Raw genomic sequence first — 26,489 nt, forward strand, 5'->3', positions numbered from 1 at the left:
TCTGAGTAATGTAGCACTTAAATGCATTAGTGCTACCATTGTACCTAATATCTCATGGATGGTCCCTAATCGTTAATGTTTAAGTTCTTATGTGATTTACTGGTTTTTAATCTCACATACTGTATTCCTCTTTTCTCTGGTTAGAGAAAGCTAGTTTTGTTTTTGTTTATTTTTTTTCCCAAGCCCCTTTAGGTTTAAGATGTTTAAAAAAATCATTTCTAAAATATTCATATAAAATATTTGATAGTTGCTCCTCCATACTATAATATTAAGAATTTTAAGACTAAAACATTTTATATAATATTGTTTCCCTATAGGATGTTATTAAGGTAGATACTAAAAACTTAGAATTTATGGCCTATTTTTAAAGTCTGCTCCAGAACTGGTTTCTGTCATAAGTAAATGTCACATGCATAAAAATATTTGAGCTTTCAAAATAAAGACTTTTAATTCTTGAACCAGGTTGTAAATTGGCATAGTTTGTCTTATTAATTCTTGGTTATAGTCAAAAACAGGAAAAGAATCTCTTTTTGATGGTAACTGCCTGGATAGCTGGGACCGTTTATCTGTATACACAAACTAGGATCACATGTTTATTGAACTTTAGTTTCTATGTTTGATGTGTTACATCAGTAACTTGATGTAATAATAATAATTTTTGCTAGGCCCTAATCTTTTGTACTAGAAATCAAAAATCCACAGCATGGAAAAGTGTCTCTTTACGAAATTAGTGTGAGTAGGGAACCAGACATTAAACCCTATGAGAAACTTCCCCATGTATTTGATCTGTGTTCTAATCTGTCTAGTTATCTCAGTTTGGAAAATACTGCAAAGTAACCAATGCCATCATTTCTAAGCTATATGAGTAGAATGTGGTGCTCCCTCATTGCCAAATGCAGTGTGCAGCTTGATCTTCCGCAGAAGGTGACCATCTCCTTGAATCTTGAGTGCTTTAGTTTCCATGAAGAGTCACCTTTCTGTTCCTCTCTCTGCCTTCCCAGTCCTCTTGGCCTCCCCACCTTTGGAATGTTGGCTCTTTAGGATTGTGTGCTCGGACCAGTTGTCTCTGTACACCTCTTCCTAACTGCGTGAAATCAGCATATCACAATACGAAACTAACTCCTCTTTGCCCCTTCTTGCATTCCCCAGTTGGTCAGTCACGAGGCTTGAGAACATCGGCATAATCTTCAGTTCTCTACGTGGGTCACCAAATCCTGACTGTTCTCTCTCGCCACCGTGGACTTTAACTAATCCCCTTCTTTCCATTCCCACCCCTTTATGTGTACCTCCATCACCTCTCGCCTAGACTCAGAGCCTCTTAACTTCTTTCTCTGTTCCCATTTTTTGCTCTTCAATCCAGGGTTATCTAAGTAGAGCTGAGTTTGCTATATGCCTGCTTGAAACCCTTGTGTGACCACATGACTCACAGTCCAGCTCATTAGCATGGCATCTTGGGCCTTTCAAAACTGAATTACACCTGCCTTCCCAACTCAGCACCTCATACAGCCCCTGCTGTACTATAAACTCCAGCCAGGCTGCTCTTTACTGTGCCCCAAGAGAGCCCTGTGTGCTCATGCTTCATGGAAGAACCTTTGGCTGGCTACTGTGCCATTTGAGACCCATTTTATTTGGAGACATAGAAGTTGATTAGTATAAAAAAAAATATATCACTCCTGCAAAAGAAAAACACAAATTGCAAGTATTTTCATGTTGACTTGACAGTAACTTTATATATTAAGGTGGTAGCCCCTATAAAATAATCATCAAATCCTAGATTCAAGGATTAGTCCCTTGTTTGATCATGGAATGACAGGGGCTATTTGTCTCCATTCCTGAAAGCAAAGTCATATTTGTTCTTTCTTCTCTTGTTATTTTTTTTCTTTTTTCTCCTTTTCTTTTACTAGTATTAGTAATTTGACTCAGGAGCACTGAACCTCTGAGTTATATCTTCAGCCCTTGTTTTATTTGAGACAAGGTCTTGCTGAGTTGCTGAAACTGGCCTCAAACTTATGATCCTCCTGCCTCAGGCTCTTGAGTTGCTAGAATTCACGCCTTTATTACCATGCCTAGTCCTTCCTTATTTCTCTATTCAGGACTTTATCCATTATCTGACCAGGTAGAAATTAATCTATAGGACATTTCAAAATGCAAGTATTCTTTAACCTATGCTAATGTAACACTGAGTAGCTTTTTCAAAAAGACTTAATGGAGAGTGCAGTAGCAGTCTTTAGCTATTCATTGCAGGACTGGAACCTAAACAAGAGCTACAAACCATATGGCTAGATATAACTGCTCACCTTCTCTCAATTCGTTCTCTTCCCTTAAATTTGTTTTTACGCTAATCACTTTTCAGATTTTCAAGATCTTTGCCAAGTTCCAGTAAATTGATTTAATAACTAGTGAATAGATAGTGGCAGTCTGAGAAAATTATTTTCAAGCAATTTAATAACCTTACTTGAAAATTGAATTTTTGGTAGGAAACTCCTTTTTTATTTAATGTTTTTTTTTTCAAGTTAAGGAATAATTAATAACAGATTCACCTAAAATTTCTTAGTTTTTTCAGAAACTAAAATTAAGCCTCCCTCATTTGTGATAAGTCACCAGTTTGCCTCTGTCTAATCTAGATATCTGCCTATATAAATGTATAGATGCTGTGATTTGTCGATTTGCTTTGTGTTTCACTATATTTAATAAGTAGAAGACACATGACTATGGTGCAGTCATAGCCATTAGAGCTGGGAAAGTGTACTTAAGTAGGTCTAAGTCCTATAGACATGTTGAACATCACTAATCCAAACTCTGCAATCTTTTTTTTCGGGGGGGGGGGGGCGGTACTGGAAATTGAATCCAAGGTGCTTTACCACTGAGTCACATCCCCATTCCTTTTTTTTTTTTTTTTTTTTTTTTGAGACAGGGTCACACTAAGTTGCTTAGGGCATCACTAAGTTGCTGAGGCTGGCTTTGCAATCCTCCTGCCTCAGCCTCTTGAGCTGCTGGGATTACAGGCATGCACCACCATGCCCAGCTGAAATCTTAAACACTCCAAAATCTGAAAGTTTTTGAGTACCAACATGATTTCTGAAGTAGAAAATTCCACACTTGAGGTCACATGATGAGGTCAGTCAAAATGTAGACATACTAAATATAATGTATAAAATTGCCTTCCTGTTATATAAGGTATTATGAAACATACATGCTTTTTGTAATTAAACTTGAGTCCCATCCCCCAAGGCATCTCATTAGGTAGATACAAATATTACAATATCCAAAACACTTTGGGTCCCAAGCATTTTGGATAAGGGATACTCAACCTGTACCTAGAATGTTTTTGGACCCCCAAACTGTACTATGCTGAAGTTCCACTAGGGGGTGTACTGGCAGGGTGGTTTTGCATCTCATTTCTTACACACAACCAGTATTTTCCTAAGAGAAAGGGGCCCTTTGTAACTAATCTTTGGAGTATGACAAAATTTCCAAAGATTAAGAAATGGGGAACTATTCTCTGCCTCTGTTGAATGAGATAAGTCCCATGTTTTGATCCTGTAATTCCAAGGATCAGATTAAAATGTGTTAATCTATTTTGGTTTAATTAGTTATTTCTTATCTCAGAAGTTAGTATAGTAAGTTAGCTATTCAAAGACCTATCCCTTCTTTTAGTTTCTGTCAACTGACCTAGAAACTCCTTTCAGGTTGAGGCCCATGTAAGCATAATTGGGAAATAACTCAAAAGACAGATGCTTTTAATTCTTTAAAATATAGAGTAGGTAGATAGAACATACTGCTAGTCTGTAATATGGTAGCATTAGAAAATGAACCTGCATTGTGTCTTAACACCCTGTTAAGAGACCATTGTTGAGAAATAGATTGGCAGAGCATAGCCTCCGGATTTCACCGTGTTTACCTGATATACCTGGCCAACCAGTCCCAGTCACCTGGATTTATGCAGGTTCCCCAGCTCTGCTCCAGAGGGTACAGCTTTTCATCTGTAGGAATGCCAATGTCTTTTACCCAAAGTGGCCTACTCTTTTTTCTTTTTTACTTTATTTGTCAATTCTCTTAAAACCTAAGTTCACACCTGTCAGAGACCATTTTCCTAAATGCTCTGAAACTAAAATTAAGTGAGCCACAGGGGGTAAAAATGAATATCCTCTCATAATGATCATAAAACTTTCAACACTGCAGCAAATGCTGCTAGAATATTTAACAACCAAGGGCAATTACTGTGGAAACCTTGAGTGCTGTCAAATTAGCCCCTTACAATGACAAGTCACTTACAGTGAATTCACTTTTGGAAACAACATTACTTGGTCTGTGAAACTTTCAAAGATCACACAAAGATTCGGGAAAGGCACCAGTGGTGGTGTTAAACATGGTTTTTTTTTTTTTTGGTCTGGGGAAGTCACAAGTGTTTCTCTCTTATTTGCTGCTTGCATAAAATGTGAATTTCTTGCCTCTCCTTTAAATACCTTCATACTGGGATTTTTGAATATTAACAAGTTTCGGCTTCTTAGTGATATTCTAAGCAATGGGGCTCAAAATAACACTTCCCAAATCAGTGTAACTGGGAAAATATTTGTGGTGTAACTTGTGTAAACACATAGGTATTTTGAGGACAAGTGAAACTTAAAATTCAAAGCCTGAATTTTCCCACCTGCAAATTGTGATTAACATACTGCCCCCTACTGATTTCTCAAGGATTTTTTTTTTTTAAAAGGGGGTCAGTTTTGCAATCTCTGGGGGAAAAAAAACACAAAGTGTAATTGTTTTAAAATAATTTTTATTTGTAGTATTTCTACATTTACTGGATACTTCTTCATGAATTTTGATTCATAACTTAAATTGTTGTTCTCTGCTAGTAGAGAAAAGGGTTAGGAAGGAGGTGTGACTGGTAAGTGTTGTTTCCTAGCATCATCAAGGATTCTGGAAGAAAGGAGTGAGGTAGCTGAAGCAACTGCTTAGCAACATGCTCTCAAGTCTTTTTTTTTTCATGGTCCTATACTGTTTTAACCGGAAGTATGGTCAGGCTCTGTGTGGAGGGAAGGAAGGACTAGAAGATATACATAGTAAGAACCAGGAACTGCAGGAACTTAAAGAAGGAAACAGCCTATCCAAAAATAGATAGCAATTAGAATTAAAATAGCCTGCAAATATATGCTTAATGAGCCTTATGTACATTTACTATACTTTTTATGTAACACTTAAATTTACAAAGCACTTTTCTCTCATTTGAGCTTCACAGCAACTTTGAATTAAGTATTATCCCATTTTTATGGATAAGAGGTCCTGAAACTTCTGTAAGGTCACCACCAGGGAAGGAAGAAGCTAGGACCTAGACCCTCAGCCTGGGGCTTCAGGTCAGAACGTGTACAAATACCTACCTGGGCTACTTGTTCAAAGCTCCTGGTATAGTAAATTTTCCAATGAGTCACTTATGGTTTTTGCCCCGTGGTATAATGTAAGAATTAATCTTCAAATGTTGATTTTTTTTATTAGCATGGTTAGCTTAGCAATAACTGATTAACTCTAGCTTAATATCCCCAGAAAGTTTGCTCTATAAATTAGACAAGCATGTAAAATTCTAGCCTGAAGAATCAATGCCACACTAGACTTTTATTACCAAAGCTCAACTCAGAGGTTTTTTTCTGAACCTTTTCTGTAATTTTCCATGACTGTATTCGAGGTAGCCAATATAGTACATCCTTTGTCACCCAGCCTCCTTCCCTTTCCTAGTGTGGGTGTTAGCTTTGGTAAATTGGACCTGAGAAGGTAGGCAATGGAAAGGGATCTTCTACAAGGACTAGCTGCATAAAGTTGCATAAGTACTTGGGACCAAAATTTCAATAACACTGTGGTTTTAGTTTAGCTTGTTTTGTTGCCTTATCTCCTGGAAAATGTTAAACCTTTATTCTGTTATATAATAATCTTAGGGGATCAGAATTTCAGAAAGCTTCATAAGCTTCCCCTTTTGAAATGTTAACCATGGATTTTCAAAATTCTGCAGTTTGAGATGGTTGATAACAAGTCCAAGCTTAACCCAAACATCTGATTTATAAAGGGGTAATCTTTTTCTAGGTAGGATTTTCTCACAGACTTGCCAAAGTATGAAAGTTTCTGTGGTTCACTTGCCCAGCGAAAGGTGAAAGAGGGAGGTGCTGAGGCAGACGGGGTCTACGTTGTCTTCATAGGAATGTCTTCAAAGCTATGGATGAGAGGGAGAGGATTTTGAAGTCCTGAGGTCTCTTTGAGAGCTTGCTAGTGCTAAAAGTGGATCCAAGACAAATACACAGACAGTCCACAAGTTCTCACAGTTGTTCATACAAAGTGCTAAGGGCTCTTGACTTAATAATCACCATAATGGAGGTCAAGGGGCAGCAAGAAGAGAGATGTGAAGATTGTTCTGCCATTTTGCTGAATTTTGAGGAGAAATTGATCTGAAGCCACTTGAGATTTGGAGTAGACAGATTCCCCCGGCTCATTCTAGAACCCTGTTCTGGCCTGTGGTCCAGAGTAGCAGCAGCAGCAGCAGCAGCAGCAATACCACCTGGGGTCATGTTAGAAAGAAAGGCTCTGGCCCCCTTCCAAACCTTCTGAATCAGTATCTGCATTTGGTCGCATTCCAAGCAATTCCTGTGCACATCAATGTTTGAAGAGAAACAGCTCTTCCATACTTCTTTTCCTTTCTACTTTCTCAATACCTCCCCCTATTTTTCCCTGAGTAAACCAGCCCTTTAGAAATCCCGTATATGTGCCAGGCATGGTTGCACATACCCGTAATCCCAGCGGCTTGGGAAGCCGTGGCAGGAGGATTGCAAGTTCTAGGCCAGCCTCAGCAACTTAGGGGGACCCTGTCTCAAAATAAGAAGGAGTGGGGTACATAGATCAGTGGTGAAGAGCCCCTGGGTTCAATTCCCACTACAAAAAAAAAAAAAAAGATGGTACATGAGGAAAATGTCAGATCCTGCACTCTGGACCTCACCCTTATCTACATTTTTGTTTTAAATTTGGATTAAGGTCCAGTATCTCAAAAGAGTGAGTCCAGGTGCTCTTTTGCTCACTACTTTCCCTAGTTGCTGTGCCTGTAGCCATGAGCAGCATGGCAGAAGGGTAGGGATCGTGAAGGGTTGTGTTCTTCCTGCCCAGGACCAAAATAAACTTCTGGAATTAATTTGTGGGAGGTCAGGGACCTTGCAGGTGTTGCTGTGGATCCCTTCCAGCCTAGTGCCTGGCACATCGGGAACATTCATAATTGTTGGATGACTGAGGAATGGTTCCACATAGTCTTGCTATACTTAAAGGGAGTAGTAGTTTAAAAGTATACAAACTTGGGGCTGGGATTGTGGCTCAGCAGTAGAGCGCTCACCTAGCATGGGCAGGACCCAGGTTCGGTTCTCAGCACCACATAAAAATAAAGGCATTGTGTTGTGTCCATCTACACCTAAAAAATAAAAAAAAATAAAAATGTTTTAAAAAGTATACAAACTAAAGTGGTAGGATTTTGAGCCCATTTTTTTTTCCTTCAGTGTTGGAGACCTCAGGGCCTCATACATGCTATGTAAGCACTCTGCCACTGAGCTACATCCACAGGCTATATGGAGCCCAGTTTAAGTTGTGCTTCCCCCCCACACACACACCAGCTTGGAATGTATTCCAAACCTAGAAAAATGTCATTACAATGTGAGAATTAGATTTGAGGAGAAAACCATCACTGGAGTATGTGGAACTTGGTTTGCTAATGCCCACATCCCTACTAGATAGTGGGAGCCCTCGAGGGGTCAGTTTTGCCTTCAGGGGGACATTGGCAATACATTTTTTCTTATCAGACTAGTGAAGCTATTACTGGCATCTAGTGGAGAGAAGAGGATGCTGCCGAAACATCCATGAGGCCCCAAAAGCCCCCCAGGGCATAAAATAACCCAGCAATAAATATAATGGTGCTGAGACTGGGAAACTGTTCTAGAAAACTGGGTCTCAAACTTTCTACTTATTGGAGTCACCTGGGGAATGTTTCCTCTTACTGCCTGATTTCTCTCCTTTGGAGTTTCTGGTATAACTGGTCTGGGATGTGGCCTGGGCACCAAGAGTAAAACTCCCGAGGCAATTCTAATGTATAGCAAAGTTTGAGATCCACTTATTTAGAGAAAAGGTGGCTTCTGCAATCATTAAAGTTCTCTAAGAGGTTCAAAAAGGTTTATTTATTTATTTTGGGTAATGCTTAGCTCCATACAGGTACCATAAACCCTTATATATATTAAGTGACTTGTAAGTATTATATATAGTGCATGTTCAGGAAAAAATTTTTAGGAGTAACCTCTTGATTATGTCTATCCTGTTTTTAAGTAAAGATTTGTTGTTTTAAGCTCACTAGAAAGCAGGAAAGAATTTGAACTATTTGCACTCATGAATTACAAGGGCTGATGATCATGGGGACATTGCTTGGTTGTGCTCTTGGAAGGGGCAAAGGCGCCCTGCCACTTCAGATGGCCCAGCAGTGGTTAAGCTGGCGTGCATGTGCTTGTGCCTCACGCAAGTGGTTACTGGTCACTAGAGCAGAACCGAAGCCTCTGCCCTTTGGAAGATCTGTCTTTATTACCATTTCTGAGAAGTGATGTGCATTTGGGGCAAAGCAAAGGGATTAATGATAGCCCCTTGTTTGGCAGGTGATTTGGCTGCAATTTTGTGGGTTATTTTCTTTATTCCATAAAGAGTTATTGAGGTGGGGGAGGGGCCTGGGTCTGAGCGAGATCATTGAACTCTCCTTTGATCATCTCTGGTCCAGTCAGGGGAGGATCAAGGGAAACAGCATTTTAAAAACAGTGTCCGGTGTTCATATTTTTGTTCACACGTTGAACTGCCATGGGTTCAAGTAAAACAGAAAAACAACTATTTTGCACAGATAATTCGCAATATTAAATAGGCTGCATGAATTCAAGTTATATTATGTTAAAAGGCATAGCCATGACAACATATAAATGTTTAATGGCTAGATATTTTATTAATCACCAGGGGCTGGCAGCCACACTAATGGAGCTGATACCTTGTTGAGTCATTTACGAGAGTCTTAGGCAAGTCATACCTCAGTATTAAGACTTGTATTTTGAATGCACAGTAGGAACTGAAGAAGTCTTGAATATGAACCTAACATTTTTTTAGCTAAAAATCCTTGGAGATCTCCTCTTTTTGTCTCGCAAATGAGTTAAATGAAGATTCAGAGAAGTCAGGTAACAAAAAGAAGGTTGAAGCTTAGCAGTCAGAACCGTGCAGATTTCTGGAATCCAAAGACCAGTGTACTTTCCAGATAGATTGAGTTTTAAGTCACCTCATTTCTGGTATATCTGCATAGCGAGCCCTAAAATATAAGGGATTATTGGGATCTGACTTGCAGCCTTGGGGTAGATTCACCCTATCCTTTAGCAGTGAGAAGACAAGTTAATGAAGCATTTATTTTTGCTGAATAACTAATGGTGTCATCATCTAGGTGTTCATTTGAAAAGCCTCGCTCTTTTATTAGCTTCTTGGTTGCAGGGCAACTGTAAGAGTATTCTTGTGCATGTGTGTTAAGTATTAACTGCTGATGCTGTTCAAATGTTAAACGAATCCCTGTAGCCTCACAATAATAATTTTTTTAAAGGATGGTAAATGTAACATTGGTACAGATTTGATGACATATTCCTTGGTCTCCCTCTCTATCTAGAAAGAGATGTTTTGTCTCAGTCTGACAGAAATTAAGATGAACACTTCAAGTCAGAGACAGTAGTTCCAGGCTTCAGTTATCTTGAGGCTATTTTACACAATTACAGGAGATCTTTCTGTGTCTGCAAACATAGCCAAATAGGAAAAGGAACAAAGGCCATTGTGCAGCTGCAGGAGTGTCAGAATGTCTCCTGTCAGCTGCAACTAAAGTAGTTAAAGTCAGTATATTGCTTGCCAACAAAGGTTAGGCTTTATCTCCCAATTATAGATAGTTCCATAGTGAAGATTGCCTTTTTGAAATAATATTGTGGTCAAAGTAACTTTTCTAAAGTTTGACCATTATATTTATTATTTGAAACCAGCAAAATTAAGAGTATTTAGGTTCATATTCCTCTCACAGGGTAACTGGTGGTACATCACCATGTTTAAACTTTGAATACAGTAATGAGCAATTAACTTTCTTAACATAGTCCAGTCTATTTCCAACACCTTCAAAGTTTGTGTGGTTGAATCAGTATTCCAGGAACAATAACTGAATTCTCAGAGAAGAGTGCCACCAGATGTCATTTTAGCCTTGTAAATATTCAAGAGAATATTCGATTATGATTCTGACAAAAATAAGTTACTCTGCTGGCACCTCAGGCAAGAGGAGAACAGGAGGAAAGCTGTTTACCATGGTAGGGACAGCATAAAGCATAAGCACGTCCAGGTAGATATTTTTGTTTGATGGACTCTATTGTATTCTCATTTTCAGATCGTACAAAATGCTGTCATTTTAGAGATCTGAAAACCTACATCAGCACGCCATCCTCTATATATGCCATTTCCCATTGTAATATAATTTATAGCTCTCTGGAAATTAATGTTTAATCTGTTTCTTGGACATTCGAATAAGAGATATAAACTTCAAAACAATTCTTTTAAAAGACTGTCACTAGACAGTCATGCAAATGCACAAAAATCCAACCTAAGGCCTTTTCCTACTGTGAAAAATTAACCGTGCTTTTATAACTGTGCTTTTCCCTCGGTATAAACGTAGGGCTGTTTACAGATACAGGGAATGCCTTCTGGGTGTTTTACAGACACCATCTCAAAATTTCAAGTCCGGCTTTGCCAGACACCATGTTTCTTCACATTCTCTTTTGCTTAACTTTCAGCTAATTTGTCCTGACACCGCAGCTGCAGGCTCTGCACTGCACAGTCTGTCATTAAGAGCACCAAGAGTGATCTGGAGGTCAGAACTGTTGGAAGTTAATTTGGCGTAAACCCAACTTTCAAAGATTTCTCAAGCTATGACATGCCATGTCTATGTGCAGTCACTTACACTTCTGTGTGAGAAGTTCTTGCCCATATTATAAATGTGACCTTTACAGGTATCTTTCAGAGGGCCCAGTGCTTTGAAGAGGAACCCTGAGGAGCTATGGAGATATTAGACTTGTTAAATGTGTCTCATAGGAATGTCAGTGTTCATTTAAATGTCCTTCTTTCTTTTTCTTTTTCTTCTTCTTCTTCTTTTTTTTTTTTTTTAATCACGTAAGCAACCCTGTCTGCTGGCAGCAGATTTTTAACCTTGCGATAAAATTAATCACAAATAATCAAAGTTCTACATTTACCCTTTACAGCCAGAGTCAATTATTACGATTTTTTTCTTTTTTAGCAATTAAGAGACCCTAGATCTCTTCCAACTCTAAATCTCTAAACCTTCCTGGTTCAAATATAGGTAACTGATATTGAGACACCCCCCCCCATGCCCCTTTAGATCAAGAGTTACTCAGATTTTCTTGATAAAGGACTAGATCTCCTCTGTTTTCTAAACATTCAACTAAGAGGACACAGAATGAAGTACAATTCTGGGTGTTTGGTTTAGCCTCCAGCAAACCTTGCCAACCAGCATGGGTGCCGGCTAACTCTAGAGACTGATTAAATGCCCTTCCTGTAGGGATCCCATCATGTGTTGTTAAGTCCTGATCTAGATAATCTGTCCTTACAGTTGATCTAACGCAGCAGTCCTGGGGCAGTGAATTATCTGACTCTCCCTTCTCAGGTCCTCCATGGCAGCATACCCATGAAATTCTACTCACACCGCTTGGGTGTGCATTTCAGATTTGCCCTTTATGTTCTTCTAACAACTCTTTGAGACAAAGTTAAAGATCATGAACCTTAGCTTGAACTGACTGGTGTCATGGCAACTAGAACTTCACCTTTTGCTGGTCCCCACCTCGTACATGCTACAATATTTGTGCACATTAATAATTCATTGCAAAGTGCCAGATTTCTTTGTTCTGTCAAGCTGTGTCAAGGACCGAATATGCTGTGCTATCTCAGATGTCATCTACCAGACTGTTGAGGGCACGAGTAATTAGAAAGGAAAACTAGTTGGGTTACTTTGGAAAATTCCTGAAAATGCAGTGCTTTCTAGTCACCCATTTATGGCACTTTTTTCCTTGCAAAGTAAGGAACAGAATTAGTGTGGATCGAAGTTTATTTAATAATGCACCCCAGATCCCAGGTGGGGGTGGGCGTGTGGAAATAATGTACAAGGAGTAATTGCTCATGTCCATTCAGGCATCAAGAAATGATTAACAGCCTTAGTCACATGTCCTAGGGTCCAGCAGGACCCTGAGCATGGGCTTAAGAGAAACCCTGAGTGGTCCTGATGTGGGTGCTCTTGCCCAGCTTGCCTCTGATCAGCATAGAGTGAGTGTCTGGCACCTGTTTTGGAAAACAAGCAGTCTGGGTCCCACAGCTGCTGGCATTACCTGCAGGGTTTCAGCAGCAGCTCATGTGTTGTTGACAACCTTAGAAGTTGTGGTGATTGTGGTATTACCTAAGATTGAGTCTTTCTACATGAAGAATATGGTCTTTGTCTTCAAAGGTACACTATGCACAGACACATTGGATTTCATTTATAAAGAGATCAATTTGTTCCTGTTTAGGCAAAGAAGTCATGTTTTAAACTGAACTTTGGCCCACTACTGCTTTAACTTTTTTTTGTAAATCCTCCCTCTCAAAAAAAAAAAAAAAAAAAAAAAAAACTTTGAATTAAAACAAAGTAACCAACTTGTGTCACACTTCACTAGCTACTTAAAGTTGAAACATATTTCCCTGAACAATATGTTTATAACCCACAACTAGAAAATATTTTAATTATATAGCCGTATTTGAATTAATTTGCTTCTATTTTTTCTGTCTTCTTTTTTTTTTTTTTCTCTCTCTCTCTTTCAATATAAAACCAGTATCTTAACTCCCCTGCAAACAATTATGGGGCAGGGGCACAGGAGCAGAATCAGAACCAAATCACATTCTTTGGAATGTGAATGTACAGCCCTCCTGCTTATGTGAGAGAGAAAAGCTAGAGCTGGTTTACATTTGATGTATCAATTTAACCCAGTTTAATCCTGGTGAGTTTAAATTCTGCTTAGGGACAGGAATGAGACCAAGTCCTGTTTTACCCATCATTACAAGGCCAGATCGTGACACAGTAACCGCACATAACACATGTTCAAGAATGACTAGTTGAATGGAGAAGTGAATACCACCAGACTCATTGCAGGGGAGGGGTGAGGACTTTAATCAGTTTCAGAACCTTGCAACCAATTAAACTTAAACACAGTTAGGAACTTGTTAATCTTGTGTCACCTGCCTTTATATGCTGCTGAGGATCTGGGTTAGTCATTTAACACCTACAGGCAGAACCTCAGCACATGAATATGGGGAACTCATTAGAACCAGCCCACTCTGGTGTCTGTGAGTTACTAGTCTGCCCGCCGCCAGCTGGAGTTAGGATGGACACTGGCCACAGATGCAAGCAGCTCAGTGAATCAGATCTGTCAGGTAGCCAAGTAGCAAATTCTTACTTGTATTTTAAATCGTGTGTAATTTCTTAGGATTTAATACTAAGTTCCTATATTTACCTGTATTAAGAACTTTTAAAACAAAAAGATAGAAAGGACTCTCTTCTAACACTAGGGAAATTTTAATATAGATGACTGTGTGACTTTATTACGAGTCTAGTGATATGTGGCATGATCCTGTCTCCATGCCCAATTGTTGGCTGATGTGAGCGCTCTGAACAGTTTTGAGGTAGGCTAGGCTAAGCCCTGAAGGTTGATAGGTTGGGTGTATTAAGTTTAGAAGCTTCTGTCCTTAGAAGCAATGTCTGGCTAACATCAAGAATAAATTTTGTACTTTTTAGTTAGTCTGGGAATAATTCATCATTAGTCAATTTATAGACGTGATTTCTTAGGGATATGTTTTTAAGTTTAGCTTGGAATATAGAAGCTTTGTGACGTGACTTGATTTCAGTTCTGGGATATAATGGCCATATTATAAGTTATAGAGCCTGAAGTTGAACTATAATGACCTAAATTACCAGTTCCCGGCTTTGGGGGGTATAAGGTAGACCACAGTTATAATTACTGTGATAGTTGCCCTAACAATTGCCATTTGCAACTCTGAAGAAACAATCCAGCTGAAACGTGTGCTGGGCCCGTGCAGTAGTGAGAGGTGAGCACGATCACAGGGTGGCGATTCTGCCTTAAAGTTTGTAAGACTGACCTGTGTCATCCAGCTTGGTCTGAGACAGCCAGATAAATAAGTATAAAACAATTAATCAAAACGTCATAAAAGCTGGTAATTATGTGTTAGGATGAATGGTACCAACTATGTGTCTTAGAGAGAGATGGACACAGTCAAGCTGGTCTTGAATAATATTAGGTAACACAGGCAGGTGCATGGGCTGGGAGTGAGCTCCATGTCAGAGCCCATGCTCATCCTGCACAAGGTCCTGGGTCTAATCCCCAGCACTGCAAAGCAGTAGTAATGATGACACTCTAAATACTTTCAATAAAGGATTATTACAAAATAAAGGATACAATTAATATAAAGCACCTGAAAAGCATTACAGACTGTATAACTCTTTGATCACTGTCACACTTGGCTTCTATAGAAAGGGATTGGGAATATAGATTCTTGAGAAGAATTTATAGGTAAAAATGTGCAGGTGAGCAGAAACATTAAGGAGACCCAGACAAATAAGGAACAAGTCCAGAATGGGGTACTGAGTGATGACCCAGGAGACAGACAGGGGAAGACCTTGAGATGCTTTATAGATTCATCTGGCAAATGTTCCATGAATTGGAGTGTGGAAAGACTTCTGAATTAATGAGATTGCTGGTTTTAATTTTATACATGTGAAAGTTATCATAACAAACTAAAGATTCATCCAAAAATTCAGTGAGTCCTTAGCCAAGAAATCTCTGAGACGGGAACTCTTTTTTTTTTTTTTTTTTAAGTCTGCTGTGTAGTGCTTTGTTTTTTAACTTCATAAATCATGGGAAGCTGTGTTGGCAGTAGACAATAACTCAACAGTGGACAGATTGCTCTTTTCCTGCTTTCTTTTAAGAAGCAGGTTATAAAACTGTTGGGAGCCTGGTAGAATAGTTAATAGATCATCTTAAGTAATTTGAAGGATTTTTTTTTAATGCGGTTCTGCATTTTGAAGGCAAAAGACCGAAGGGGAAAGAGAGTTTAGTAAGAAATCGGTGCCATCTCTGATTTTCACCACCTCAGTGGATCTGCCACATAGTCTGCCACCTTAAGTGGCCAGTCTCCTGCCTCTGTGGGATTTACCTCAGAGACCCCCACAGTGCAGTTTGGTCCTTTGAAATTCTACAAGTTCTTATCAGTGTAGCATTAGCATTGTGGTATTTTTTTTTTTCATTAAAATGGTTGTGTATTTTTACCATTTTCTACATTCTAAAGCACTTTACCTTCTGCTAGTGTGCACATGAACAGTGAACCTTTTTTTTTTTATTGGTTGTTCACAACATTACAAAGCTCTTGACATATCATATTTCATACATTAGATTGAAGTGGGTTATGAACCCCCAATTTTACCCCAAATGCAGATTGCAGAATCACGTCGGTTACACATCCACAATTTTACATAATGCCCTATTAGTAATTGTTGTATTCTGCTACCTTTCCTATCCCCTACTATCCCCCCTCCCCTCCCCTCCCATCTTCTCTCTCTACCCCATCTACTGTAATTCATTTCTCTCCTTGTTTATTTTCCCATTCCCCTCACAACCTCTTATATGTAACAGTGAACCTTTTGATGGTGCAGCAGCTCTTCCTTCCCGGGGCTATCACTAATTAGATGTAGCGGTAGGATAAGCATTTATACAAGGCACCTGCTCATAGGGAGGCTTCAGGTCCTCAGAGCAGATGGCTGCACTGAAGTGTCATGAGCGTAAAAAGATCTCTGCCCTGGGAGTCACTTTAGATTAACAGACAACTGTCACTTAAAGGTGATAAAGACCCTTCCGCTAATAGCTTTCTTCTCATCTCTAGGCATTGTCCCCCAAAGTCCTCGTGTTACAGTCTGGTTGGTCATGGCCTCTAATAGCCCTGTCATGCCAATGATATGGTACTGAGTTAACCAGACACATAAAGGATCTTCTCTTTTTTGGAAAATATAAAATGTTTTTAAATGAATTGGGAAGTATAATATTGTATGGGTCAGAGTTTGTTCTGTGACCCTGGATTGGGTTTTAGAGGAAATTCAGCAGGTCACTTCTAAAACTTGAATCTTATCTTTCCTTTCAGACGACTAAGGCCTTTCTTCCTACGATGCTGGAGATTAATCATGGTCATATTGTGACAGTTGCAAGTTCCTTGGGATTGTTCAGTACTGCTGGAGTTGAGGTTTGTCAGATATAAAGCATTTCCTTCAGATACCCCGTGATGAACACATCACCAGAGTACCTGCTGCCTGTACATTTGTGGAAGTGTCCAGTTGGCGTGCTGAATATAGGATGTTTCCCCATAAACCAGGGCCAGCTGTTGAAATGGAATTATACCTCTTCTGCCATAAAATCACTTCTACTGGCTTGACAAAGTTGCAGCAACAAGAGAAGTACATGGGCCAGTCCTAAGTGTACCCCATTTCCATCGGCAGCCTTGATGATGGTGGGAGGCACAGGGTCAGGAATGGAACCATGGAGAGCAATGGTAGTGCTGTGGGGAACAGATCAATGAGGCCAAAGGTTCATGTTCTGTTTTCATCATCTTGCCAAAAGTGAGCTGCCTTGTGTTGGCTCATCAGACGAGTTGGTTATGTTCAATATCAGGTCTCTGCATTTTAAGTTTATAATAGTGAACTTCATCAAACCCTGTTCCTCACCATGTTGAAATTATAAAACATACGTAAACTATTGTTCTGTGCTGTTTGTCTTATGGGTACCTATAAAATTGAAAAAGATAATTTCATGCATATATGCAAAGGAACACAGAATAGATGGCTTCTGCATTCAGGAGATTTTTATTTCCATTCCTAACTTAAAGTTGGGTCATGGACAAGCACTGTGTATTGTGTGCCCTTAGGTTAAGTTCTAGTTTAAGTTTACAAGCTTTGATTATCATTTTCATTTGAATTTCACCCTAAAGAGAAAGTCAGATCATAACAACTTATAACCTGAGCTAGACTTGCCTTTGTTCTTCTTGCATTAATTTAAACAAACAGGTTTTTCAGTCTCCTTCACTGAACAAGAGACCATTTGTAAATTTTCCAGACACTTCAAAGTGAACCTCTCTGCATTTTTAACTTCAGCCTGTTAGCTTTCATAGAATCTTTGGCAGTAACTTCCCCAAAGTAATTTGATACTTAGTAGATGTGGCAAAAAGCATTCATCTGTTTCTGCTGTTGCTTTGAAAATATTATTTCTGCACTGAACCACATCGGATATCTGTCTTTTAAAATGGTTTCCTTTTCTTCGCTTGGCCACCTATAACCTTTTGTAGCAAACATCTAGCTGGGGAAGATAGAACCAGGGAAGCTTCAGGTTGTCTGGATTTGGACATGTTCTTAGCATTTCTGTTATTTCTCCTCTCTAACTCAGGATTACTGTGCCAGTAAATTTGGAGTTGTGGGTTTTCATGAATCCCTGAGCCATGAACTAAAGGCTGCTGAAAAGGATGGAATTAAAACAACCTTGGTTTGCCCTTACCTGGTAGACACTGGCATGTTCAGAGGCTGCCGAATCAGGTGAGTGGGAACATATTACGGATAAAAAGGATAACACTGGGGGAATGTGTGGAGTTGGATTTTCAATCCATCTTTTGCTTTAATTGTCATTTGACAATTAACCTGTAGTTAATTGGTCAGGGTTAATTGGTTTTTAAAATTGTGTAAGTTTGGCAAGCAGGAGACCTGTACCACACTAACAGTAACTTTCAGAAATTAATTCAAGAAGCATTGTATGTATGTAGTAAGTGGCTTTTCCATCCCTTCAGGGAGAAAGTGTAAATATCCAGGATCTTTCTTACAAGCTATATCCTCAAGAGTTATTTTCTCTTAGTGTTGGTAAATAAGAATACCAGAAGAAAAATTCTTAATATAACTTTGGTTTAAATATGAAACAGTGTCCCTGTCAAAGAGGAGTAACATGCCTTTATTCTAAAAAAGACATTGCATATTACATTCCAGATTCGGAAATTTCTCTTTTTCAGCAAGTGTATGTTGCTAGATTGATTCTGACAGAACGAGAAGAATCATTTAGATTTACTAAAGATGAAATGAAAGACCCACACACTTAGAAAGAAGCACATGGGAATATAAATGTCAAGTTCCATCTGACTCACGTTTAGCAGAGTAAACACAACCACGAATCATTAAGAAGATACTTGTGAAGACACGCTTACTTTGAGATCTTCGCTTAAGTGAATCTCCCTGTTGGTCGAGAGCCATTCTTTACACATACTGAGCCGGACAAGCAGTGAATTCTGTGGAGGGCAATTTGAGTCATTCCAGTCTCAGACTGACTCCAAGTCTGGACTGAGAAATGAACTCTAGGGGGTAGGGATGCAGTTCAGTGGTACAGCACGTGCTCAGCATGCATGAGGCCCTGGGTTCCATCCCCAGCACCAAGAACAGAAAAAGAGAAAGTAGAAACTCTAGCTCCTTTTCTTGCATGTGTGCGTGTGTCAGTGGATGTTGGTTTGGTCTGGCTTTTTTCCCCTTATGTATCTAGAACCTGTTGCTGGAGGTCTTGAGGAGTTCTGTTTCCTGTTTAGCACAGTTGTATGTGCAGACGTCCAAAGCTGGGGTGGGAGGATAAATGCTAAAAGCAATAAATCGTGTTACTATGCTATTTCGACATGTAGCATAAGGAACTAAACTGTAGGGAGGATATCTGTGTGCCCTTCATTTCAGAACTCCCTAGAGACTATATTTTAGCTTTCCCTGTTCAGGGGAAAGGTGTAGACCTATTATTTCACTCAGAAAGGCTATGCCAGTGTTTACATGCTCACATTTTGGCTACACCTAATCCTAAAAGCTTTGCCTCTTGTTGGGGTTTAATGCTTGTTATGCCAGACACCTACTATTTCTACTTAAAGGAAAATAATGTGAAATACATCTTGAAGCATCTTAAAAACACCACCTTCTCACTTTACAGAAAAGCAGACCATTTTTGCTTTATTCCCCCTACCTTGTTTTCCTTCATACGTAATCAGATATGTTCATAGTAGGAAAATTTGGGGTGAAAAATCCAGAAAAGCACCATAAAGAAAGCAAAATGTACCCCATATCTGGTCACTCAGATAATGTCACAGTGTTTTAAAATATATATTTTCAACCTTCACTATTGTTTAATACTGAATTTTATTTTTTAACATAAAACATATATAGGAAAGAAATTGAGCCCTTTTTGCCCCCCCTGAAGCCTGATTACTGTGTGAAGCAGGCCATGAAGGCCATTCTCACTGACCAGCCCATGATCTGCACCCCCCGCCTCATGTACATCGTGACCTTCATGAAGAGGTAACTGTGAAGGGCTCTTCCTCACTGACCCAGCCTTTCCCTACCTGCCCCAGACCCTGATTAACTTGAGGCTTCGAGTTTGTAACTCTGACTTTCCATTTCAGCATCCTTCCTTTCGAAGCAGTCGTGTGCATGTATCGGTTCCTAGGAGCAGACAAGTGTATGTACCCTTTTATTGCTCAAAGAAAACAAGCCACAAACAATAATGAAGCGAAGAATGGAATCTAAGAATCTTTTTGTATGAAATATCATTTCTATCAGAAGACGATCAAGATGTTTCAGTCCAGTGCACATCAGCGTTACTGACATTCTCTGGATTCTAACCCCACGTTGACTTTTTTAAAAAATCAACTTTTTAAAAAAATAAAGTGTAAATTAACTGACTAGAGTACTTGGGAAGTGTGATCAGTCAAAGTGAGCTAAGCTTGTTGCTAACAGGATCCTTTTAGACAGGACCCTAAAACCAGTCTGATCTTTAGACAAGCACTGTGTGACATCTTTGGGCTGTCATTATTTTTTTAATGAACAGAAAGTCTAGAAATGATAACTACAGTGTGTTTCACATGTGTGATTTTTCTGAATTCCCATAGAGTTTATGCATTCTTGTTAGTAAACTCTAGCCAACTGACATCCTTGCAACTTCAAGGACTATAGTGCTATATTTTCTCATCTTTTCTAAGTTCCAGTTGTGTAAAGCCTGTGTGGCTTTTTCATGATGTCTGTATGTTCAGCTCTTTTTGAAAACGAATTTTGAAATCTCCATCCATTTGAAGCCAGTGATGTCTGAGCATTACAGTAAAGATGATCAGGCCCCATTCTTAAACTCACATTGACTAAAGTATTAGATGATTTTTTTTTTTTTTTTTTTTTTTTTTTTTACATTTGACCTCTGAAATACTTCATTAAGTATCTGGAGACCTAGTTATCCAAAAAGACACGCATTTTCTACCTATGAATTTTGCTGCATATAGAAAGTGCCCTTTCCTCAGGAGTTGCTGTGTTTTGTGTTTTGGGTTGGACTCTTATCTAGAGTACACAGCAGCTTTGCAAAGAACCCATTTCTAAAAATGGGAATTTCTACATTAAAAAGTCCCCATTTTTGTGCCAACTATGATTAGTGAGGGGGAAAATCTTATTCTATGGAGTATGTACGGAAGGGTGTAAAGATTCCTTTGGAAGGTTTATTCACATTGTAGAACAGCAAATGACATTTTTACAGTATTTTTTTGTAAAGCAAACTATTTTGTGCCTTGAATTTGGTATATGTGTATTAGTGAAACATTGTAAAAGTGAACTTCTACCTCTGTATCTAAATGTGTACCATCCACTTGTAAATTACTATGAACTATTATGTGATTGCTTTTTTTTTTTTTAGAATGTCTTGTTTAAATAGTGACCAATGTTTAAGGCTATTAAAATAAGCCAACTTTTACTAATTGGGAAGTTTTATAAAGGACTGATTAAATTTAATTAAATTACATACCAGTGACTGTGATTATTATCAGCAATGTTGTAAGGAAAATCATTCTGTTCTTTTTCTTTCATGCCATCCATACATTGCATGGTTAAATAAAAATGTTTGAATGGGATAGCATTTGGGAACAGACATAATAACCCAGGGTATCATGCACCAAAATTTCCAATGTTACCATCTACCTATGTAAGATAGCTTCATCAAAGGCTGGTTGTATTAAAGTGGGAAGACGGGGCTGGGGCTGGGGCTCAGTGGTAGAGTGTTTGCCTAACATGTATGAGGCCCTGGGTTCGATCCTCAGCACCACACGCACACACACAAAAAAATTAAAGTGGGAAAACAGAAATACTCCCATTACCTGTGTTGTCTGGCTGCACCACAGATCAAACCTCACTGGATCCATGTTCAGGAAAGGTCCTGGATCACTGCCAACCTTTCCAGTACGGTTTTAAGGAAGAGCTTCATCACCTGTTTGAATTTCTCTTTATAAATGATAACTAAACCCTGAGGCATTTACCAACAGAAGCCCTGGCTGCCTCTTAATTTTCAGTTTGGGATTTAAATAAGTACTTTTAAGTAGCCTTATAACACTGTGGGGTGGGAGCAATTATTTTCAGGTTGTTCAGGTCTGCCACCCAACTAACACCCTAGAGAAATTGTTCAAGTTAATTTTATGACCCATTTGTCAACCTTAAAACTAAGGAAACTCTTCTTTACCTTTGGTTTTATTCTCATGTGTTAGAATCTAAACCTATTTCTATTTTTGTTATTGCCCTTATAAGACTGTCCATCTCCAGGTTCAATAAACTGAATTCATTTTGGGGTAGAAGGCATCCATTCCCATATCCCACTCCAGTTTAATTACTTCTGGGGCTCTCCCTTGACTGTTGTCCAAACTCTTCCCATTTTTAACTGTGGCTCTTGGAAAGGGATACAATTCCTGCAAGTTTGGAACTGCAGGATTCCTACATGTCGTCTTCATCCCAGTATCATATTCTCAGCATTATGCTATTTTGCTGGGGGTGGGGGGGTCCTAAACATTAAATCTGTTCTAGTCTTGCACGCTCATATTGACCACTAAGTTAATCATAAGGTTACTTCTCCAGCTGGTGGCTTATCTGTACCTATGCCACACACATACACCTTGACATTAATGCCAGCTTGAAATACGTTCTCTTTTTCTCTCATCTGGCCTGTTCATGTGAGTGTTCAGGGCCATTGGGTTCAAGGCTGACACCCTGCCCCCCAACCCTTTCTGTCCCCAGCTGGTGTTGTCCCTGTCCCTCTCTCTTTCAACCAGTTTAATGATAATCATATTGAGTGGGACTCAGGAGTCAAAAAAGTTTTGAAGCTGGCAAAGATGAATTCCTACTATTGTTTTCCCCCTTGATATACCAGGTCTGCTGCTCTGTCACAAAAGATTAGATTAGCTTGACAAGATTGAACTACATAAAGCCAGGCAAGTGTGTATGTATGTGTGTGTGTGTGTGTGTTTTAGTATCCTGTTTCCTTGAAAGGCTATAGCTTTCAAATTTTTCCCAAGGCTTAAAAAAAAAAAAAAATCAAGTTAAATGTCCTTTTCAAAGTTTTTGTTTCCAACTGGCAGAAATAATTCTAAATTGATGTTGACCTATATCTTGGAAATTTGCTTTTGCCTCCAACAAAATATGAAATAAGTAAGGTTGGGGGAGGAGGATTTTTTTTAATGCCAAATTAATTCACTGTGACTGATTTAAAAGAAGAGTAGAGATAGCAAAGCTGTGATGGACCAGAAGTGGCTGGGACGCAGGACTAGGGATGTTGAGTCAGCATTTGTCCACAGTTTAGCAGATACACCATGTATCTACTGAGCCAAAGGGCCTACCCCAGGGACTCAAGTAGCATGCAGTTAACTCAGGTACAAGGAAGTATACCTGAATGTGCCACAAATGAAGCCTCAGAGTGTGAGGAGGGGAAAGAATCCTGGAGGGTTGTGATGGCCACCCATGAGGCCGGGAATGGGAGTTTGGGTACCTCTGGGAACGGATTCTCAGGAAAGGTCCAGAGGTCAGAGTAGATAAATTATATTCATTGTGGCTGAAACAGAACATGGGAAGAGAACAGCATCCATTCTCTCAGGAGGTCCCATCAGAGAATAACCTTCATTACAGGATGAGAAATGTGTCCCTCATTTGATACAGAAGAGGGAAGTCCTGGATTTTTTTTTTTTTTTTTTGCAAGAAAGCAACATGGTCAGAGTTGTGAGTTAATAGAATCCATTAAGCTGCAATAAACAATTTCAAGACCCAGCAAATAGGAACACACCAGTTAGAAGGGCAGATGCTATAGTCCATTAGATGGGTGATGAAGGCCTGCAAGAGACAGAAGCAGTGAGAATGTCAGGAGAGCTGGGGCTGAGCAGCCAATGGCACAAAGGGAACTTGTAAGCTCAGGTGACTGAAGATAGCTTATCGCCCAAGAGCACCTGAGTTGTTTTAAGTGAGAAGAATTCATAGGCAGTCCAACTTAGAAATGGTGCATTGGGGATGCAGGATGAGAATAACTGGCAGACAGCTGGACAACCAGCTCTGGTCCTTAGCGGGGAGGTTGGTGCTAAGATTCTGCATAGAAACTATGAAGTAAGCAAACCTGGGAGGGGGAAGCACAGAATGAGAAGAGATCCCAGATCCATGGAACCCAACTTGGGGACCCTCAGGCAGCCTCAGCAGAAATCATAAAAGGTGATGCAGTAAGGTTAAGAGGGGAACTTCCTCCTCCCAAGGAGAAACCAGACTAGAAACAATGCTCTCTTCCTGGACCTAATCCCCAGGCTGAGTCACACTAAAGAAACCTCAGTCTGGCCCAAGAAAAAGAGTCTGTGTGGCCAGCCCTGGGGCAGAGGCCCAGAAGGTGAAGGGCAGTGTCAACAGATAGCACATGAAGTCTTTAACCTTGTACTCGGGTTTCTAGTAACAAAATCCACCCTTAAAACGACCAAAGGAAAATTCCTTTCTAAACGAAACCTGGAAACTGTTGCTCTTTGGCAATTTTGTTTGCTTGGTCTCAGGAGCATGAATTGCTTAAATGCGCAGGCAACTTTTCATGAGAATCCTGGGGGAAAACAAAATACAAATTTCAAGCATCATCAAATGGATACATGTGAGTTCAAATGAACTCCTTTAATGTGCCAAAAAAGATGAGACAGGACCAATTCTTATCAGTCTGCTCGAAGAATCCTATCTGGTCTCTGGAACACTGAACTCAGGCCAAAAACTGCCTTTTTCTAAGCAGGTCCCGGGTCAAGCGGGGCATCCCTGATCTCCCACTAAATGTCAAGGTAGAGCAGTACATGACCACAGCACAGTTCCTACTTAGTATGACTTTTCCTGTGGCTTACAATCCTTCTAATACAATAGCTATCTCAAAACGTTTACACAGTTCCTGATTTACCCATCTCTCGGGGAAGCATTGAGGACATACGGCCACACAGGTTAGAGAATCCTGCTCATTTCTGTCGTGAACTAACACAATGTCTTCCAGAAGCTCCTAACAAACTTATTAGCTGTGACTGTTGAAACGATTCTTACCACTAGCCAAAAGCAAAAGACATTGATTAGCAAGAAAAACAAAGCATCTTCAGCCCAGATTCTAAGTTTGAGGTTTTCCTGTCAAGGTGATTGAAACCATGCTGCAGGGAGAGATGTGTGTGCATAGCAGCCATGAAAAATGCCCTCTTCCTTGCCCACACGTCCTGGGTGGTCCACCTGGACGCTACTCCATAGGCCTCCCCTCCCCCAAGGGAGGAACCGGAGCCTGGCTCCTCCATCCCAGCCCTCTGCTTGCACGTGCGCAGTCTCCCAGGCCAGCCCAGCTCATTCGGGGCCTGAGTGATCCAGGTGGCTAATGGGCAGGTGGGGGTCCTGGCTCGGACACTGACACACATACGTATGTCGACAGCACAGCATCCTTTGGAGTTCCTGCTCAAGAGCTCAGTATTGTGGATTGAATCATGTCCTCCCCAAAGATTGTTGAGGTCCAAATCCCCAAGGCCTGTAAATGTGCCCTTATTTGGAAATAGCCTTTGCAGATGTAATCAAGATGAGGTCATATTGGATTAAAATGGGCCTTAAATTAAATCACTGATGTCCTTTTAGGAAGAGATGGAAACACAGGGAGAAGGCACCATGTAATCACAGAGGCAGAGATTGGAGTGACACAGATACAAGCCAAGGTACACCAAGGAATTGTTATCAAGGACCAAAAGCCAGGAAAAAGGCAAGGTGCAGATTCTGCTTGGAGCCTTTCAAAAAGGAACCCAGCCTGCTGACACCTTGACTTCAAATTGACTTCTGGAATTGTGGAAGAATAGAATTTGACAAAATCATACTATATGCATGTATAAATATACATACCACAATGAATTCCACCTTTATGTAGTGTAGAGGAAGGGGAGTAGGGGAAGTGACTGAAATGAAGAAATCAAATTCCTTGCGTGTATGATTATGTCAAAATGAACCCAACTATTATGTTTGGATATAATGCACTAATAAAAGCATTTTTTTTTTAAATAGAAAGAAAGGATAGATTTCTGCTATTTTAAGCTACCCAGTTTGTGTTGCTTTGTTACTGCAGCCCTAGCAAACTAATACACTCAGGGTCTGCTGTCAGACAACATGAACTCCAATCCAAACTGGCCTTGTATCCGGGCCTTTGTCTTTGCCTCCCTGTGTCTCAATCTCCTCGTGAGTAAACCGTCATTCATAGAAGTACTTGCATGGAGAGTATTGTGAGGAAATGTAAGGATACACACAAAACCCTGGTACTGTGCCTCCTACACCTCGAAAGTGATAGACCGCTTTAGGATGAATCACATGAAATTGCCATTTTTCAACTGTTTTGCTCTACAAAAAAAGGCAATTTCATATGGTTCATCCTAACGGTAATGTGGAGAAACAGAGACAAATACCTACATCAAAGTTCCCGTTTATAGTACTATTTTGTGCTTCTAACACTTTGTAATTTTCTGGCACCAATCAGGTGCCCTACAATTCAATCTGCTTTCTGACACTCCCCAGAATTAGTGCAGACCCCACAGGGTGATGGCTCAATTCCACAACACTTCTCTCCTTTGCTTCAGATGCCAGTCCCAAAAGGGGTCCCCAGGCTACCCATATATCTAGTCTACTTAGCTAGCTGCAAATTCAGGACCTCCCACAAGTCACCTTAGGTTTGAATTCCCTAGAATGGCCCAGAACTCAGGAAAACACTGTAGTCCTTAGAATACAGTTCACAGATGGACAGCCAGGTAGAAAAGATACACAGGGCAAACCTTGCTCTTCAAGAGTTTTTATCTAAGTTTTATTACACAGAAATGATTGATCAAATTATTGGCTGCTAGTGACAGAATTCCATCTGTATCCCCTCATCTCTCCCCAGAGGTGTGGGTGGAGATGTTGAAAATTCCAACATTCCCCCAAGGGAGGTCTTGAAACTGAGTGCCCACCTCATTAGCATAAACTCAGG

At 39.9% G+C, this 26,489-nt stretch overlaps 1 protein-coding gene across 1 annotated transcript in view; it reads left to right on the forward strand.

The window, feature by feature from the left end:
- The window catches only part of RDH10 (retinol dehydrogenase 10), a 28,774-nt gene extending 8,373 nt beyond the window's left edge, over nt 1-20,401 (forward strand). Inside the window, exons 3-6 of the mRNA XM_081266540.1 lie at nt 16,300-16,398; nt 17,592-17,737; nt 19,382-19,513; nt 19,618-20,401. Of these exons, the coding sequence (XP_081122666.1) occupies nt 16,300-16,398; nt 17,592-17,737; nt 19,382-19,513; nt 19,618-19,741 (501 nt within the window). The 3' untranslated portion in view covers nt 19,742-20,401. The remainder of the gene's footprint in view (nt 1-16,299; nt 16,399-17,591; nt 17,738-19,381; nt 19,514-19,617) is intronic.
- Nucleotides 20,402-26,489: the final 6,088 nt, after the last annotated feature.

This window comes from Spermophilus citellus (genome assembly GCF_964194105.1).
Source record: "Spermophilus citellus genome assembly, chromosome: 14".
NCBI classification, from domain to species: Eukaryota; Metazoa; Chordata; class Mammalia; order Rodentia; family Sciuridae; genus Spermophilus; species Spermophilus citellus.